Below are 20,261 nucleotides of genomic sequence, written 5' to 3' on the forward strand. Positions count from 1 at the left end.
AGGGGTTGTTTTTTAAACTCTTTGTGTAATATAATTATATTGGTATTATTAAATGCATTAATTCAAAAAGTATTATTATATTATGAAGTTATGGCATACGCCACGGTAATTCCTACCTATAATATAAAACATGAAAGAAGTCTAATAATATTCATATTAGAAGTTTTTTTGTAATAAGAACTTAAGGTACAAATATGGACAGAATTCATTTCATAATTTGACATTAAAAAAATTGTGGCAAGTATCAATTACTTTAATAACCGTTTCTTTGCAAAGTACATTGCAATACCTATAACAGATGAGGTAGTCGCTATTGCTGCTATTTTAGTGGCACCAATTTTCTCCCCCCATAGACACCCTGATGGAAGACAACTGACTGCGTGTGTAATATCTAAACATAGCTTGCTAGCTGTAACCATTTGTAGCACAAGCCGTATATCTAGCTTTTGTTTAACATCACTGCCACCTTCTGATTTTTCTAGACAATCTTTGCTCCACCATAAGTGTTGTACTGATTGGATAGTTCTGAAAAATACATTGAATTGAGAATAGGATGAAATACTTAAAAGTGCATTTTGATATTTTAAAAAATATATTTTATTGACTGAATTTAATTTTATTTGCTTATGTTCTTGTCTATTAATTTCCATATATATATATAGTAATTTAATATGATTTTCTATCATGCTCATACATACTGTATTAATGATATATAAAGGCTAGCAGCCCACAGTGCTGTGCTGAACACCTCAAGTTTGTCAGCCGTTTCCGTAGACAACTTCAATATGCCAAGTTCATGTAACCAGCAAGCTTTCTCAACTGGCAAGAACACTTGATCAACCATATTAGCTAACACCCCCAATGTTGCAGCTACTTTGGATGACTCCTAAAAGGAACATATTGTTATATTATTAAAAAAAAATATTTTAGCCTATTATATTGATTACTATATAAGTAGGTACGTAAAACTACCCGAAGTGTATATTGTCTAAAAAAGCCTTAATTGATAAAAAAAAATTATTTTAGAAAGCACATTTTAAACCTTAACTTAGTAAGAGTTTTTAGATAATGGAGTCTTTTTATAACTAGAAATAAAAAGTTACCTATTTTGAATTTAGATAAATAAGATTTTGACCTAATAAATAACTAGTTCTTGCAAAAAAGTTATATCTATTCAAGTTACTCACATGTTTTCCTAATCCATAATTATATGTATGCCTGATCATTGGAATGTCATCAAAGAGCCTGAGCATCATTCTTGCATTGGAAAGTCGTGAGCCAGCTGCCTGCCATGGCTTTTCTCCTATTAGGCAACCATACAATTTAAAAGTATAACATGCGAGACGGACAACCTAAAAATAATAAAACACTTAATTCCACCATTGTAAAATGTATTTGCATAACAGAAGTAAAATGTCTCAATAATAGGAATCAATTTTCATTTATACATAATTGAATTAAGAAGTTGGAATCATGCTTATGAATTCAAATTATTATTTGATGAAAAATATAATTTAAAACATAATTATTACTAAAATATATGTAATTTTAATATAATACATAGATCATAATTATAGAAAGATAGATTAAAATTTATAAAGACATTTTTCATAAGTATCTTTAAAAACTATAATAAAATATAAATTTATTTTAGATTAATTTATGTCAAAATATGAATACTAATTCACGTGTGAATGTGAAGTTATGGCTAATGGCTTTACGATTTCCTATTTAATTACGCAAATATCAAGGTTATTATCTGGTTTTCCGCATACTTTACCTTGTCCCTTCCATTGTAACTGTCCAAAAGTTCACAAATATCATCTACTACAGTAGACATTTCTACAGCGTTTTTTTACTGATACGTTATCAATAACATAAAACACGAACTATGTTACTTTTATAAACACGATCGACTTCGCAAATTCATTATCACAACTAAGATAGCGTGGAATGTGGATGAACCTTGACGTTTGAATTAGAAAGGCGATTTTGACTAGTAGTTATATAATAATAATTATTGTCAACGTGATTCCATACTGTAACAATTACACTTGGTCCTAATCGATTGACATTAAATTCGCGCTAAGTTACTTTTCATTAGTTAAAATCAATTTGAATCCAAACGAATTCAAAAAGTTGACGTTACCTAAAAATTTCACAACAATTGTGAAGTTCTGCACAAACTTGATACTCTTGCGATTTGTCAACAAACTTAAACAGCTGCTCATTGACATTGACAGCGATCTTTGGCGATATATAATTATTTATTTGTGATAGGTATATTTTTTTTGTTTCATGCATAATTCATATATTAATAGACACTGACAGTAGAAACCTAGGTTGACATAATAATTGTCAATATATAATATCCCATTACCCATACAAAGTATTGTCAAATATGATATCTGTCAAAATCTAAAAGCAAAGTGATTACTGATTAGTGAAAACAAATCGTGAAATGTAAATATTGAAAAAATGAAAGAATTTTCAATTAATGATATTCCAGAATTCTCCAATAAAGATCGCATAGTTGTTGTAGGGGTAATAGGAAAGTCCCCATATCGTTATCCAAACAAAGCAACACCATTAGTTCCTTCAGAGCTTTTTTCACAGGTAACTTTGATGATATATTTATAAAAATAATCATATTTCTTACTTATCTCTCTTACACTTGGAAACTGATATTTGCAGAATGGTATCCAATGCCTTTGGGATGAGAGGCAAAGTGTCCTATATCTACATGCAGTTACTTACTTCGATACTAACCGGCTTTGCGAACTCGCCAATAACCTAAGCGAGAACTCTAACAGTACTGTGAAGGATGCAGATGCAGCTCACTGGCTTGTTGCATCTGGTGAGCTGGCTATAGAGTCATGCAAAGCGTTTGCTCTTCTTTTTCATCTGTGTCATATAGTAATCTTGTCTTCACCAACACCAGTCTTTGATGTGGGATATTTGCAATTGTTCAAGGCTATTGATGCTTATAGGTAAGTGAATGTCTAGTTAAAATTCAGAGAATTTTTAAAATAACAATATAATTTAATTGAACCTATATGTATTACCTACAACAATCAACTTCCTTAATATAAAGGTATAGCATAATTATAGTTACTTTGAACTTCCAGAAATGAATTGACAGGACCAATAACTACTGCCTTAATAGAAGCTGGGGTGTCAGACGCATGGGAAGCACGAGGTAGATTCTGTTGCCCACGTCTTTTATTCCACTTTCGTCGAGCACCAACACCTTTAAGGAAAAACCCAATGGCTCTTAAGAGACTAGAACATGCCATTGAGGATCAAATCTATTTTATTTTAAGAAAGTCAAGGGTTATTACTAATGTATGGTAAATATCTTTTTTATAAACACTACAGGATATTAAGTATGTTCAAAAATCAATAATGAATTTTTATTTCAGTGTGAAGTCTTCATTTGCCATACCAAAAAATGAGGAATTTGTTTATATAAGTACTGAAGAAGGTACTGGTAATGCACGAGACATGAGTACTCTGGTTCGTGGTTTGGTACAGATGTGTTCTGGCATTCAACCTGAAGCTAGCAGCCGACAAACATTCGCTCAGTTCCTGCAAATGCATCTGGATGTAGCTTTTGAACAGGGATTTAATGATAATGTTGGAAAATATGCAATGAGTACATCTTTTTTTGAAGTGAGTATGACTTTTATCAAATTGAATCTCAATGTCAAGGCCTGTAGGAAGTCAAAAACTAAATGACGTGTATGAAAATGACAGTTTGTGCTGACAAATTTTGACTAAACTCCCTTGATGTCTAGAAATAGAGATTACATCTAAAAAAATTAAAAGCTAAGCCACAGAGGTGATGAATATTTCGTGAGCTACTGCAAAGTAAAACTAATACCTTTGTCTTTATTTAAAATAATAATTGTGCCAAATGACTTTCCATATCTTAGTGTGAAATACATGGACAATGTTATATTTGACATCAAGATATCAATCATGTTTATAGATATAATAGCAACTTTTCATCCAAATAATATATTTTTTGATGTGTTAGAAAGTTATAGCATTCAGTAAATATTGTGTTTTATTGATATTCTTAGCAAATCAACATACAAAAACTAAACTTTTCAGTAAGGAATTAAAGTATAATGAAATAATCACAAAGTTTATTTTTTTATTGTGCTAATTGCTTTGTCATTCATTCCAGTTACCAAGCGCCAAGTCATGGAGAACACGTGCTCAAGCTTTAATTCCTATTTATATGAAGGAATCCCCAACACTTAGTGATGACCAGGACAATGGAGACGCCCTCTTCGACGCGTTGGCTACTGACGTTAGGTTCTCTAAAGCAAGATGTGCTAAGGTACGAAATAAAATTAAAAATTAAATTGTCGTGTCACTGTGTTTGTAATTAAAACTCCTCCGGATTGGCTCACACGATTTTTGAAAATAACTATTTTTCATCCCCCTAAAGGTTAATGGTAAATTTTAATTTTTTAGACATACATTTGTTTTTATTTTTTTATGATACAGCTTACATACAACCCTTAATTTTCACCCCTCTACGATCAAGCCCTACTTTTAATTTATTAATCAAAAACTTTCGACTGAAACTCTGAGGTTTATATAGAGAAAAATTTACAGAAAAACCTAAAAAAATTTCATTCCGTAAAACCAAACAGTTTCTGGGGTAGCATAGCCAAATGTTCCATGTTGGTATTAACTAAAAAGGAAGGCAAGGAAGGAAAATCATATTAAGGAGAAACAAAGTTCGCGGGGGCAGCTAGTTTTCAATATAAAACTCCAGGAAAAATATTCAGTATTTAGAACTAAACAGTGTTTTTTGTTTTTTCAGGTGTTACCGATAGCCCAAGCATCCTATGCTGAAGGTCTACCATCACACTATTCGAGTCAACATCACAACCACAAGGTTTTTATTAAGATAAATGCACTTTATTTATATATAGAAAGTCCTTGTTATTTTTTTAGTAATATAAGAATTAATATCAATCTAAATCTAAGCATTTCATTAAATATAATAAAATTGATTTTCCAAATATAACGTAAACAAAACATTTCACTACATTATAGTTTTTTGATTTATAAAAGTTAATATATCTAGTGGGTGAATAAGAGGACGGTATTGCGAGAATAAAAGAATATTAGAACAGGGGAAAACTGTTCAGCCGCTGAACAGTTTTCCCCTGTTCTTTAGCTAATAACGCTGAACTTCAGCCAATAACGCACTTAATCGCAAAAGCCCAAACCCAAATTCTGGACGAGGATTGGACCCAGTTTGACACCACGCAAATGTTGTAATATAAAAATAAAGATTTGAATGAGTGCGACGGCTGTCAGTAATCCAATGCTGGACCACGACTCGATATGCGTTCGCAAGAGAAAGTAGAACTGTCAGAAATAGACGCGTAAACAATAGCTTTTCACTATAAACATGACTGAAATCGCAGTTAGATTATCAAAATATTACCAATTAAAATTCGACGTGAAAAATTTCCCTTGTAACATTAACATTGTATGAATACAGGTAAATATAGCCTTGGGGGTGGTAGAAGCAATGGCCCGAGGGCCATTAGCGGGAGGAGCACGATCAAGGCTTAGGGCTGCATGTGCCGCAACTTGGAAGACGCGGCGTCTTTGTGAAGCACCCTCGCTAACTTCCCATCCCTGTATTAACCCTGACCAGTGAGTATATTTGTTTTGTCGTTTGTGCAATCTGTGTTACAGATTAGCTATGAAATATATATTTTGGGACGATTGTCATAAAGTGTACTCCACAGACGCAAAATTAACGCTAAATGTTTTCACTTACAATATTTATTTAACACTCAGCCAGTATTAGAAATCACTACTTTTATTTATCATAAGTATTCTTATTGTAAAATAGCTACCCTATTGAGCGTTAAAGACGCTCGTGTTGCTTTTCCCATAATGGCAGCACAGATTAGGTACCCACTAGAAATCTTGACAGAAAGGTTTAAAGTTTCTCACTAAATCAGTCAATAGTCTTCTTGCCTTTAAAAATTTAATCACCTTAAAAACATTACATTACACGAACATAGTGTCAAAACATTACAGAACACTAAGACTGTTAATGAAGATTACCTTAGTTTAAGCTATTTACTAGTACAGTGTCAATTCTTTATAACGGCATTCGTTATAATGAAAAACTCACTTTATAACGCAACAGCAATTCTCTATTCCGAAGAAATATTTTCATATTTAGATATAAACAACATACTTAAGTGTAATTGTTTTTATAATCAGCTTACAAAAATAACCAATTGAGGTGCCGAAATTTCTAAGACAACTGAGGTCATAAACAGCCACCACAACGAAACTCTCTATAACGAAAAAAAATGCTCGGACCTTTGAAATTCGTTATAAAGAGTTTACACTGTATTGTAGAAGATTAAGTCAATATAATATTACTTATGAGCCATAATTCTGGTAAAGGAAATTGTAATTCACGTAACTTCTCTCTTTTGTGAACTTAAAACTTCTGGGAAGGTGATTACAGCATGATTTTTACGCCATCACACTAAAATAAAATTTTTTTAAATACATCGTGTTGCATCATGGCATCCACATCCGTGTATACTTTTTGTTAAGATGTATCTTTTAAAACCACAGTATTTAACATAAAATCCGTTGTTTAGACGTTCCTTTTTAAATTTCCAGTGACGGTACCAAAGACCACTCATCCGGCGTTCGTTACATAAGCGTGTGTAATTGTGGTCGAAGCAAATGTTCACGGGACGACCCTTATACGGTGAAAGCTGCTAACTTCACCTTCTACAGCCACGCCGCTGAAGAATGTGGAGTCTGTAATACCCTTCAGGGTATAGAATTTCCCGTCTTTCAACCTTCCACACCCAGTTTTAGGTATGTTGATTTTCTTATTGGGTGATTTTGGTTCTTCACTGTGATAATTATCTCACGACACTGTAAAGGTAAGTAATTTTTATCGGTTTGTTAAGTATATGATAATAGATTTAAAAAATACAAAATTAAAATAAGCAAATAAATAAAGAAATAAAATGTATATAGCTTTTTTCAGTGTTTTTTATATAACAGTGAGATTTTATTTTTTACTAGTGGACCCGACAGACGTTGTCCTGCATGATATTTCAAGCGATTAGTAAAGCAAAGTATGAAAGTACCGACTGCAGCGCCATCTGGCGGGCTGATTTGTGAATCTAAACCATTCCCAGATCCCCTTGAACACACACAAAAAAAATTTCATCAAAATCGGTCCAGTCGTTTGAGAGAAGTTCAGTGACATACACACTCACAGAAGAATTCTATATATAAAGATAATCGACCTCACCTGATGTTAAGCGATACCGCCGCCCAGAGACACTAACATTGCCAGAGGGCTCGCAAGTACGTTGCCGGCCATTTAAGAATTGGTACGCTCTTTTCTTGAAGAACCCTAAGTCGAATTAATTCGGAAATACATCAGTGGGCTAGTTCTTATATTTAATATTAACTAAATCAAAATTTAAATTAATTGAGGTATTTAATTAATACAATTTCCAATGATTAATTTAATATTGCAAAACTAAGAAATTAGTATACCAATATTGTTTACCAAATTCTGAAAGTAAACATAATAATAAGTTTCTTGAAAAGACTTTAATATGTAAAACAAAATCTAGACACCAGATTTTACGTGTTATGATTTCATAAGGCAATTCTTTCAGGGCAGCGTCTGTCAAGGGTGTTATAGAAGAGGCACCAGAACGGGCTGAAAGATGTGATGGCTCAGGGGATTCTCCAGATGTTGATCAACGCTCAGAAGGCTGGTCTCCTGACGAACTGTCTCCCGGGTCAGCGAAAGAAGACGATGATGATGAACCGGCTTGCAGCGGTGATGCACTGAATGTAATGCCTGTTAGAGGTGAAACTGTTTCAGGTAAAGGTTATATATAAATGAATGTAAAAATAATTAAATAACACGCATTGTTACTAGTGACAAAAGTTAACAGTATTTTGACTTTTATTATTAAAACAATTCTGATGTATCAAATAAACTGTGACCATGCGTAAACTTGTACGTGACCTTGACATCATGGTCACGGGTTTTAATATACTAAAGTATAGATTTAAGGAAAGATTATTTGGTTAACAATTAAGCGACGAAAAAAACACTGGTTGCTATCAACACTGACTTTCAAACTTTAGGTATTTCTGACTAAAAATCTATTTCACAATTCCAGCGAAAGTAATAAGCCGCCAGCCATCGACGACGGAATACCTCCCTGGTATGTTACATACAAATAGTCCCGCTGGCTTGTTGCCCGCCTTTTCGAGCTGGTCGCTGGTGTGTCTCGGCCTATCGTCCCTATATTCGCACAGCCTCGGGTTGCCGGAGCATTTGCAGCCTGGATTCCTGCCTCATACGAATTATTTGCTCCCATGGGATTGTGCCGTGCGGTGAGTGAACGAAATAAATCCACGATATTTCTTATATAAAAATATATTTTATCATATATTTTCTTTGCATTGAGGAGATAAATTACAAAATTGTATTCACACATTCGAGAAATATATGTCACAAATCTGTGTGATTTAATAATAATAACCGAATATTGCTTTTCTTTGATAATTTTACATTGATCGACGATTTTGTCTAAGCCTTTTTGGTCCTTCGAATCCATACTAGTCGGTTACTTACATTCACCGTAAGCTCTGACGTAAGATGCAGAATGTGTAGTCATTATCGATATTTTACTAACAAATAGTATTTATGATAGAATCGATCGAATCACGAATAGAAAGATAGTTCTAAAAATAATATGAGCCTAGTGACCTCAGCGTGCGACTATTGTAGTTGTTGGTTCGTTCCCCGGCTGAATGTTTGTAATACTTGCTCGTACGCTTAAGGTATTCATATAATAGATTAGGCAAACAAATGACTTTTTATTGTCTTTGATTGATATTTAAAGAAAAAACTGACTGACACGTCACCGTGACCACGCACGCTGTAAAGCACGCGAAACGTCGGATAAATTTAAAATTATGTTAAATGGTTGTAAATTTATAATAATACATAACTTCAATCCGGTCAAAAAGTTTTTTCTTTAAATGACTTTTTTTTAAAACAAAAGAGAATTGATTGCTTTTTATTATTATTATAATATCTAATATTTGGCCAAGACTGAAAGTATTTTTTTTTTCAAGGAAGGTTGTACGTTCGTTAAAATTGTTATTTATAAATAATATTAACACTATTCCAGAATGGAGCATGCAAATATCTGGCGCACCTCGTCTCGTGGTCGTGGGAAAGGCGGCTCCCAACATAACCTAACAGTGAAAATATTTATTGGCTTTGAATACGAATGTCCAAGAGGTCATAGGTTAGTTTATATTTATTTGAAATTAACAAAAGCGTTTGCACCTTACATTGTTAACGTACTTTACATTTTTGGTCCTTCGAACTAATATATTTTTAATATGTGCTTTTAAAAAATAAAAAAGCAGTGTTTGGCCTAGTAGCTGCAACGTGCGACTCTCATCCTTGAGGTCGTAGGTTCGATGCCCGGCTGTGCACCAATAGACTTTCTCTCTATGTGCGCATTTAACATTCGCTCGAACGGTGAAGGAAAACATCGTGAGGAAACCGGCTTGCCTTAGACCCAAAAAGTCGACGGCGTGTGTACAGGAGGCTGATCATCTACTTGCCTATTAGATTAAAAAATTATCATGAAAGAGATACAGATACCTGAGGCCCAGACCTAAAAAGGTTGTAGCGCCATTGATTTATTTATTTTATTTAAAAAATATATAGCTTAAAATCTTTATCGAGAAATACCTCAATTGAAATTTTATTGTTTAATTTCCAAAATGTCTAATTGCCAAGTTGTTAGTAGCAAAAAATGGAATTGTAAGAATATTCATTCCGAATTCTTTAAAACTCTGTTCGCTGTTCTAGTCAGATGGGTTCGTAAAAAGATCATACATTTTGCATAAAAAGTGTTTAGAGTATACCTCTACTTTTATTTTATGCAAATATCACAAAATAGATAAATAAGAAAGGATAAAATATCGTAAACCAGTATCGCTTTGACGTCCATTCAGTTCATTCTATCTTTACGAAGCATACTCTTTACATTTCCCATCACGTCTATATCTCTCAAATAGTTTCGAAAAATGATATGTGATAAATTTTTTTATCACATTTAGATTCATGATGTCCTCCCCAGACTCGGTAATGAGTGGTGGGGGGGTTTCGTGGGGTCGCGATGGGGCAGGGGCGGCAGGAGCTCGTCTGGCAGCCAGCGAGATGCCCATTTACGCCCCTTGTGTGTGCCGCCCTAACACTATGTTGGCGCAGTTGATGCGGCTGCACGTCGTCACGCCGAAGAGCTCGGTGCACGTCACGCTGTCACCAAAGGTCGGTTTCAACATATAAAACTCAGCATTGTCTGACTATTTACACCATGATTTTTAATAGATATAATGTATTTTTAAAATGTCTTATTAAGACGGCAACGCACTTGCGAGCCCTCTGGCTAAGTGTGTGCCCATGCTTCTCCTCTCTGCTGAACCTCCTACCCGTTTTCCCCCTGTTACATAAAGAAAAACTTTTTCCTTGATTATTTATTCCTTCTTTATAAAATTAGGTTTACGTTGACCGGGCACACTCAGAGCATAGCTAAACTGTATGTGTAGTTGTATTATGTGTGTGTATTATAAACTGTCATAATACACAAAAATATTAGGTAATTTTAGCTATCTCGCTCTTACAGCTTGATTACTAACATTAATGAATATATTGATTACAACAATCTTCCTACTTACCGTAATTTTATGCATCACACGCTCTTTATGATTTAAGTTTCTGTTTAGTTTTGCAAAACAAACAGCAAAAACAATTTGCTGTTTGTTCTAATAATAATTGATGTGTAAAATTAAAAAAATATATATATTTTCTTGTATATTTTAAGCATACATCTCGTTTAAGAACTTAATAAATAAATATGGGCAGTCCTGGTGCCTTCCCTCAAACTTTAAATAAAAACAAAATTATAAAGAGTATACCAAATTAGTAGTTTTGTATCCTACTACTGAAAACTTGACAACCCCGCCACAAAATCTTTTTTCCTGAGATCTGTATATACCATAATCTAACATAACTTCTTCAATTATTATAATGTCTCAGATATTTAATCGTGCGCTCTTTTTTACGTTAAATAATTGCTTTAATAAATATATTCTCAGGTACAACCGGCCCTCGGTGTGCCAACATTCGTTCCGAGACCGGAATCCGAAGGACCAATAAAGCTTAGTAGCGCAGCCTACTGGATACTTCGCCTTCCCTACATATATTCTGATGAGAGAGGTCCAGTGCCAAGGCCGAGGAATGCTGCTGGTTACATGGGTTATATGCTTACACCACTATTTGGACTACAAGAATAAAATTTACCATTTAAAAAAGTCGTATCTGTCTGCAGTTGGACAAGAAGTCTTTGTATAGAAGATAGTTTTGTATTTTTAAAACTAAGTATGAATTTTTATATAAGTGAACACTTATTACATAACAAAAGTTTAAAAATCAGTCAGACATATTATATAAAAATTATTTTTATTAAAGCGAATTTATTAAATTTTTCCACTCCCTCACTTCCCACGGTAATTCAAATAATTTAATAAATTCGCGATTATGTCTATAACGCTATATGTTCTGTAACGCTATGAACTCACGAAGATACAGATAGTGATAATTGTGTATCTTTAACAACTCACACTGTAAACTGAATAAATAAATAAAAGAAATGATAATGTTTTTATTACCCAATGTAAAAGCCCTTTTTTTCTCTTTATGGCTCTGGCACGGTTTGTGCAAAAAAAAACCCTTAAAGTATGCCCAGCGCTGACATGTGTTTAAAACTGCCTGAATATTTGTTAATTCTGTTTAAAATAAACAAAATATATTTAAATTGTCTTTTATTACATCCTTATACTCTCCTTTAGATGGACATCGACAAATTATCATAAAAAGGAAACTGTATCGTAAATTATCATAGAGAAGCTACTCTATGATAATTTAAAGATAGAATGTACTCTTTTAAAAAGTAGGTCAATTAATTCACTTCATGGTAATAAAATAGAGCACACGGAAATAAACTGCATAAAATATACAATTTAATATTAAATTAAAGCCTCGAATAAGTTATAATTAGATTTTATCAATATTTGGACATTCGAAAATAACTGCCCGCATTTCACGCATGCGCTCTCTTGCGACAACTTCTGAAAACAAAAACGCGGGAAATCATTTGACGTTCTTTTTTCAAAAGAATCGCGAAAATGTTGTAGAACTTAATTATTATATTTCATATAATTAAGAAAAGAATTAAATGAATTTAGATTTAAAAATGAAATTCCTATTTTTTTTTAAATCAAATAAAAATATCAACCAACGACTCTTACGTGCAAGTGGGCAGGGCTACCACCTCTTTCATGATTGGTGGGGAAATGGAAGGGGTCTGTGGCTTCGTGCTGCGCTGCGCTTCGTTCCCTCTTCAGTTGTGCTGGTGACTCCGGCGCGAGAAGAAGTCTGCAGGAGACTCTGCCAGTTTGAATACTCATCGAAAACTACAAACTTTAGGCGGCACTATGCCGCTTTTGCAACAGGTAAGATTAAAAACCTATAATTTCTCTTCTCAAACTTAATGTAAACTTGGCTGTATTTTAAATGTGTATAAAATTTCTTAATTTAAATGTAATAACGTAGTTTAAAATGTTTTTTTTTTAATTTTTTGCACAATACGTCACTAATAAAAAAATCCCAGCGCATTGAATTCCAGGAAGTGGTGATTTTATATTATCGCCTCTTTAATTTTCCCTTTAATAGCTGGTAGTCTGATACCATTATAGATTTATGTAGGTAGTAGAAAATAAACTCTACATATATTTGTTAGTCACGTTTAACGTACTTTTTTTTTAACTAAGTGCGTAGTATTAAAATATAATTAGGTTCCTGAATTTGGAAAATTCTACGTACATACTTTTTAGGATAATCGCGGTCCCGGCGGATCGAGAGAGAACCGTCGATCGTTTACAAAGTTTTTGGGCCTGGATACTTCGCAGTCTACGGATGCGGTAGCTGCACCGAAACCGTCTAGCGGCCATGTAAGTTTTATAAAATTTACTTGTGAATTTTGCACCGCGTGTTTATTTCCATTGTGTTACTAAATCTATGCAATTTATAAATTTAAATAACGTTTTTTATAACTCAAAACGTAATCTTCAATTTCATTTACTTGAATTTAAACTACATGCGGCATTTGTAAAGTTTCGTACAAATCGTTTTCGTATAAAATAAATTGCTCTACAAACTACCGTCAACTCCGCCGTGTTCGGCTATATTTTTGAACTTTTTGCCGTTAGGAGCAAGTTATCATAAAATGGCGCGCCCTAATGCATTCTGCAGTGGCTCAACTCTCAATATTTGAGTACAAAGCACTATAGTTTTATTGTCCGTTCATAATATACCGTACGACATCCGTTTTGATGCCAGTTAATGTGTGGGGGGTGGCTGGCAGGCGGTATTAATGGGCCTTCCGTGCCAAATAATGCAGCCTGCCTGCAACTTGCATTAGCTTGAGAATTCGAATTATCTTGAAATTAGTTTCATACCTAGTGATTGATTTACGACTCCAATTGCGTACGGATTTAAGAGCCACTTTTCTACGCGTAAACACGTTGTTTCGTTTATTGTCCGACCATTTTTGATCTAATAAAAAATGCTCTACGAAATGCGCAGTTAATAGGGGTGATTAGATTGATTCGAGTTATATCTAATTTTAAACTCATTTCTAGATCGGATTAAATATTAGTGCAGTTGAGCCCTGCTCTATCGATTTCCATCCGTATTCGGTTAAATTTATCACGAGTTAAAAATAGGAAATTTCTGCAGTTTCGTGAAACTTAACCTTTTGTATTGGTCGATTTAGCTGTCTTATTACGTATGCGATCATAACTTTTATTTTTTGGCGCTAACCGCGAATTTCTAGTTACCTTTGTTCACAATTTATCTACGAAATTAATTTTGAAATTATTGCTCGCTTTTAGTGTGATTAAAACTTATAGAAAATAATGCGAAGTTTATAAAATATTGTAAAATATCAGTTATAATTTTATCTGCCTCAATGATTAGAAAGATTATATCTAAAGGCTTGTACAATAGTATTTTTGGTAACAAAAACTTCGCAATCGTGCTCTTGGCAGACGTCGGCAAGTATCGCTATTGGCATGGGGCAGCAATTTAATATTATTTGTATAGGCTTATGCCAAGCATAGCAGTTTTAATCGCGAAGACGCGACCCGGAAAAATGTCGTAGGACCTTGTCGGGCGTAAAAATACAATTTAAAATGTTCAATATGATAAATGTTGTCGCCATTAATTTAATTTTATTATTCCATTTGAAATTGTAGCTTCAATTTTATTGCGTCGCTGATATATTGCTGGATTTGGCTACTCGTAGGCGATTACATATTACAAATTTCAAAAGCGTCTTATTTATTTGTCTCGTCTATGTTTCATGTCGATATCTAGACCTTGAGACCTCATTTCCATACGTACAATCATTATGACGCTTATATTTTCATTTCTAGTCTAGGATTTCGGGATTAAGAATAACCCTCTGTATAGTACGATTGTCTAGTACTTGCAATTTAATCGCTATAAAGTAGACATAAAATCGAATGGCTAATAAAAATTTAAAGCTACAATGTTTCATCATTTTGCATAAACTTATCACGATTGAATTTTAATTACTAAAACTATTGCGTTTTATTTACACCGAATTAGGATGTCTAAAATTTGTTAACAGAGAAATGAAGAGTGGCATTGGGATTTGCCGGAGAGCCCAGTGGCCGCTCAAACCCCTGGGTCGTTGGTGCCTTCAAATTGCTTTCCACCTCGTCATCCTACCGCCTACACTAGCTACAGGTAACATTAATATGCCAATTAGTCTTACGTATTTCTAGTCTATGTTAATACTTGGAACAAACGCAGGCTGAATTTCCCCCTAGACTATCTAAAGTTAGTAATTCTTTTTTGGTAAAAGGCATTTTTTTTAAAAGACTCTTTTATCTCTACCTTTTAATAATAAATTTAAGAAATGTAACAAAGAAAAGCTGTGTAAAAAGGCCTGGGACTAGTGCTAGACGGGCTACTTCTAATTAATTTGCGATATTTGTTTTAAAATAAGTGTTTGATTATTTGCTATTTTAAAGAGTACCGAGAGTTTTTTACGCCGGCTTTTTCTCTCAGCCTCTGTCTTTGCCGATGAGTAGGGATGCCTACAAATTCAAATTTAATGACGTGGAATAAGTGATATATTTTTAATTAGATATTTTAAGTAAAATACCGTAAACAATGATCGTAGCAAAGCAAAGATAATGGTAATTGATTAGTCTTAGATTGAAATATAGCAATTTAATTTCTTTGGGACTGATCCGGATGAAGTTGGAACGATGTGACCTTGTTTAAATTTTACCGTCTTAAACTAAAAAATTACAAACACATTAGCGAGGAAGTAGAATAGCTTGTTCCATTAACTGTACGCACTGTTGTAGTGAGCGAGCGAGGCCGGGAAGCTGGGCGGAATCCGGGCAAGGGATAACGGACCTTGTTGCGAGCCTGGTAAGTGTAATTTTAAATCGCGTAAAAGCCTACTTGCGGTCTCAAGAGACATTTTAGTAGCTTTATAATTTTACTCCATTAAGTTTGTCTTTGCAACCTTGACTTCTGTTATGACTAAATACGTTATACAAAGTATAATTTTACAATATATATTATAATGTATATTTTACAATTTATATTTTTTTTTCTTAAAATCATATTGATAAATTTGACAAAAGATTTTAATAAATTAATATCTGGTGTAATTTTCAGTCACTAACAATGCCGTCCGCCAGTTCGGACTTCATGCCTGGTAGCAGCGAAACTCAACAAACACAAGTATGTTCTGACATTAAAACTAGTTAAATTCATTAAATTTGTCAATGTCAAATGTAATTAGTGCAATTGAGTATAGGTTACGATTACTTTTTAAATATGTAGATCCCAAATGTATAGACGCTACAATGCTATTATGCTACGACGTAGCGTTGCTACGTAGCTCCGTAGCGATATTAAACAACATTAAATGCTAAACTAAACAATTATAGAAATATTTTTTTTGCTCAGTTAATTCTTTTATATTTATACTTACTATCTAACCTTCAATAACCTCATATTTATATCGAATAGAGTACGTAAACAACCAAACCCACAGTTTTTTGTGGGTTTTTTAAGTCTTGCAATATTGTAGCTTTTTAAATATTCATTCTTTTGGAATGTTTTCGTAGATGACTCAGTGGTCCCAAACCGTGGAGCAGTCCAAAAAAGAGACTCGTAAAAAAGAAATTATGTCGCGCCGGGCATCTTTTTGTGAGTATACTCTTACTTTCAATCGTGGCATCAAATAGTTATATTTGATTATGAGAAGATTCTTGCTTTACTCTGCGTAGGTTATAAATTTAAGTTCCATTACAAATGTAACTTGTTCAGTATTTTCAGGGAATAAAAACTAATATTGTCTTTGATTAACATAATTTTAAATTTATCTTGACGTTTCGCGTGCTTTACAGCGTGCGTGGTCACGCATTAAACAATTAAAAATTTATAATAATACATAACTTTAATCCGGTTAAAGTTTTTTCTTAAAAAAAAAAACTAACTCAAAGCAGTCTTAATATCTCTTAATTCTTGTAAATTTTGTAAATAAGGTGGCGTAGTGAGTAGCAACAGCGGAATTAAAGTATGGACGGGGCAATTGCCGGCCCGTACCATGGACAGTGGCGTGTACTCTTCAAAAGTATTCCTGGGCGGGCTTCCCTGGGACGTATCGGAGTATACACTGATGCAGGCGTTGAAGAGCTTTCAGCCAATTCGGTGAGTTCACGCGATTTCTCATTAAATAGGTCTGAGAAATAAGTTGATATTTGTAACTGTGCCAAGTCGGAATAAAATAATTGAAGGACTTTCCTTAAGGATTTATGGTGGTACAAGTTTTGTTTCCTTTTAATAAAACACGGTTATTAAAAATTAATACGAAACATTATTACCTAATTTGACCCTATACGAGTTGGGACATAAGAACAATGTGTCAGGACTAGGTGAAATCAAAAATCATTTATTAATGTAACACAATGTACCCTTATGAACGTCAAAAAAGAAATATACATTAAATGCTTCTAATTTTACATTTACTGCCAGTTCTCAGTTAGAACGTAAGAGAACTGGCAATAAACTCTCCGCCACTCTTTTTAATCGCCAAGTTTTTTGTTATACACAATGTTTGTAAGGAGCTGCAACCATTACAACACGTTCCACATAATATACAATAAATATAATTAAATATTTAAAAATATGTATAATATGCATGCCCGTTAACTTAAATGTTATAATATTTCATTTGAAATTATATAACATTTAAGTTATTATCTCTTTATTTATTAGCTCTTTTTGTGAATGAATAAGCCATGTGTTAACTGAGCCTCTTATAATAAAACTTCTCTTATAGCGTGGAATGGCCAGGCCGTGGGAACGGATCTCTACCTGGAAACGGTGATGATGGCCCACGTGGTTTCGCCTACGTCACCTTCGAAAACGAACAGAATGTGCGAGCGTTGTTATCTGCGGCCAGACGTAACGATGATAAGTGGTATTACCGCATCTCTACGCGTAATATGAAGTCTAAAGAGGTGAGCAAAGTCGAACACTCACATAAATCTTTAGCAAATCTACGTTTTTTGTTTTAAATTAGTTTGATTATATCGATTGTGTTTATACTTTGGTTTGGTTTTACAAATACTGTATTTCTTTGAATGTTATCAAATAAAAACTCATTTGAAATTTCTAGGTGGAAGTTATTCCGTGGTCGGTGAAGGACAGTATCTGCGTAGTGGGAGGTTCCACTCGTCTTGACCCATCTCGCACCGTGTTCGTGGGAGCCCTCCATGGAATGATGTCTGCTGAAGCCCTGGCCCATATCATGAATTATCTCTTCAAGGGAGTGGTTTATGCTGGTAAGTGTTTTCTAGACACTGTTTAACCCTACACACACAGACACTCACACACTGTTTGAAGTTTGTTTTTAGACATTGTTTATCCCGTTGAAAAATGTTTGACTTTTTATTGCACTATCTGAGATAACGGATACACGGATACACGAAGACATTTTTTTGTTTATTTTTGAGTACACTTTACTATTAAAAGTTCAATATAGAACTATCTATCAATATTTAATGAGAGCATTTACTCCTCCCTTCAAAGACGGCAACGAACTAACTATTAATTCTGTATTTAGGTAAAATTTCACTATAATTAATTCTGAATTTAGATATTATTTTACTATTAATTCTGTATTTAGGTATCGACACGGACAAATATAAATACCCGATTGGTTCCGGTCGCGTAAGCTTCGACAATACGCACTCTTACGTCAGCGCCATCTCTGCGGGCTTCGTCGAAATACGCACTGACAAGTTTACTAAAAAGGTGACTAGTGAATGTTTTTTAATAAGTTGATAATATTCAGCAACTAGATTTGATACAAATGTTCGTACAAGCTTTCAATTGGTTTCTAAAATTTAATTTGTCAGTCTTTTAATTTTGTTTAAGATATCATATTGGGTTTAATTTATATATTTCAATATCGGAAATATTTGAACTTTAATCAAACACTGCAATTTCAGGTGCAAGTTGACCCTTACATTGAGGACGCGATGTGTTCTATGTGCAACATGCAACAAGGACCTTACTTTTGTCGGAGTCCTTTTTGTTTTAAGTATGTATTGTTTAAAATTATTTTCATTAATATAATAGTAAATTTCTTACTCTTTGTATTTATTGTTTTAAGTTTTACCAGTAACCTTATTTGTCCCTGTCACTAAGCGTGCCCAATAGTCTATGGGTATAACGGAATTAAATAGTCTGTGCAGACTTAAAACAAAATGTCAGAAATCTCATGGCGGGAACCGCTGGCCATAGACACAATTATAGTAGAAACTCACGCGTCATTTTATTTATTTTATATTAAGAATATTTTCGTTTATCATAAAATGTAATATTCCAGATACTTTTGCCGCAAGTGCTGGCCAATCCGCCATCCGATAGCGACTCCAGAGCATCGAGCTTTAATGCGCAACTTTAAGACCGACCAGGTGCAACCAGTGTCGATACCTGGCAGCACTCTTTACCAAAACGGCAACATGGCCATGTCTAATAGGAGACAGTCGCTGTGTGACCAGAACCTGTTTGGAGTCTTCAGTGGTGTGGATTGTAAGAATATTTATTTACTTAATTATCTTATCTTAAAGCAGTGTTGGCCTAGTGGCTTCAGCGTGCGACTCTCATACCTGAGGTCGTAGGTTCGATCCCCGGCTGTGCACCCATGGACTTTCTTTCTATGTGCGCATTCGCTCGAACGGTGAAGAAAAACATCGTGAGGAAACCGACATGTCTTAGACCCAAAAAGTCGACGGCGTGCATCAGGCACTGGAGGCTGATCACCTACTTGTTTATTAGATTTAAAAATGATCATGAAACAGATTCAGAAATTTGAGGCCAAGACCTAAAGAGCTGTAGTAGCGCCAATGATTTATTTTTATCTATCTTAGAGGAATAACATTTTGACGTGAATTAATTTGTCTTTCAGAGAGAATTGACCAATTGAATTGTACCAATTACATTTTTTTTTTAATTACAGCGACGCCGTCTCCAAGTGGACTGAGTGCGTCCAGTGACCACGCCACGGAGATCACCGATTGGTAGCTCCATCAACACCGCACCGGTTCTTCCAGGACAGCAGCTGATTGAGCTGTTCTCGGCTCGTCGGCTGTTCATGCTGAACATCTCGTCCTCCGGTGTCACAAGTTGTCGATCCGCTATTAAGTTGGGCGCTTCGCCAGCATCCGCTTTTAAATAGTTTTAAGAAATCGTGTTTGATTTGCACTTGTTGATTTTTTCTAGATATATATTAATTATACCAATCGGGTAGAATTGTTTTGTACTTTTTGCAAATTTTATGGCAAGCCTCGACGGCTGTTTTAATACGTTTTAATGTGCGTAGTGTTGGTGATTAAGCTAGTGAGCTTCAAATGTTTTTATCGATAGTGATTTTATAATGCTTAAATTATTGATATAAAAACTTTAATAAATCGAATTATTATATATGAATCTATTATTTATACCTATT

General features: G+C 34.1%; 3 protein-coding genes across 3 annotated transcripts; 2 read left to right on the plus strand and 1 right to left on the minus strand.

Annotated features, from left to right (window-relative positions):
• Positions 1-237: 237 nt before the first annotated feature.
• Positions 238-2,143, minus strand: LOC125049665 (peroxisomal membrane protein 11C-like). The gene is made up of 4 exons (XM_047649064.1): positions 1,781-2,143; positions 1,188-1,352; positions 699-886; positions 238-525 (listed from the first exon to the last, which is right to left on the minus strand). Exons 1-4 carry the CDS (start codon positions 1,838-1,840, stop codon positions 249-251), a joined length of 690 nt encoding a protein of 229 aa, XP_047505020.1. The 5' UTR covers positions 1,841-2,143; the 3' UTR covers positions 238-248.
• A 271-nt stretch (positions 2,144-2,414) lies between these two features.
• LOC125049671 (nonsense-mediated mRNA decay factor SMG8) lies at positions 2,415-11,948 on the plus strand. The gene is made up of 13 exons (XM_047649077.1): positions 2,415-2,616; positions 2,695-2,990; positions 3,129-3,350; positions 3,423-3,672; positions 4,193-4,348; positions 4,841-4,915; positions 5,531-5,688; positions 6,685-6,888; positions 7,710-7,921; positions 8,226-8,442; positions 9,246-9,365; positions 10,192-10,402; positions 11,230-11,948. Exons 1-13 carry the CDS (start codon positions 2,479-2,481, stop codon positions 11,425-11,427), a joined length of 2,457 nt encoding a protein of 818 aa, XP_047505033.1. The 5' UTR covers positions 2,415-2,478; the 3' UTR covers positions 11,428-11,948.
• Positions 11,949-12,530: 582 nt separating this feature from the next.
• On the plus strand, positions 12,531-20,236 carry LOC125049947 (cytoplasmic polyadenylation element-binding protein 1-B). Its single transcript, XM_047649491.1, has 13 exons — positions 12,531-12,645; positions 13,027-13,143; positions 14,847-14,965; positions 15,595-15,661; positions 15,914-15,979; positions 16,369-16,450; positions 16,789-16,954; positions 17,586-17,766; positions 17,925-18,090; positions 18,435-18,562; positions 18,760-18,851; positions 19,140-19,345; positions 19,773-20,236. The coding sequence occupies exons 1-13, from the start codon at positions 12,628-12,630 to the stop codon at positions 19,835-19,837; spliced, it is 1,473 nt and encodes a 490-aa protein (XP_047505447.1). The 5' UTR covers positions 12,531-12,627; the 3' UTR covers positions 19,838-20,236.
• Positions 20,237-20,261: the final 25 nt, after the last annotated feature.

Source organism: Pieris napi, chromosome 5 (genome assembly GCF_905475465.1).
Source record: "Pieris napi chromosome 5, ilPieNapi1.2, whole genome shotgun sequence".
In the NCBI taxonomy this organism is placed as follows: Eukaryota; Metazoa; Arthropoda; class Insecta; order Lepidoptera; family Pieridae; genus Pieris; species Pieris napi.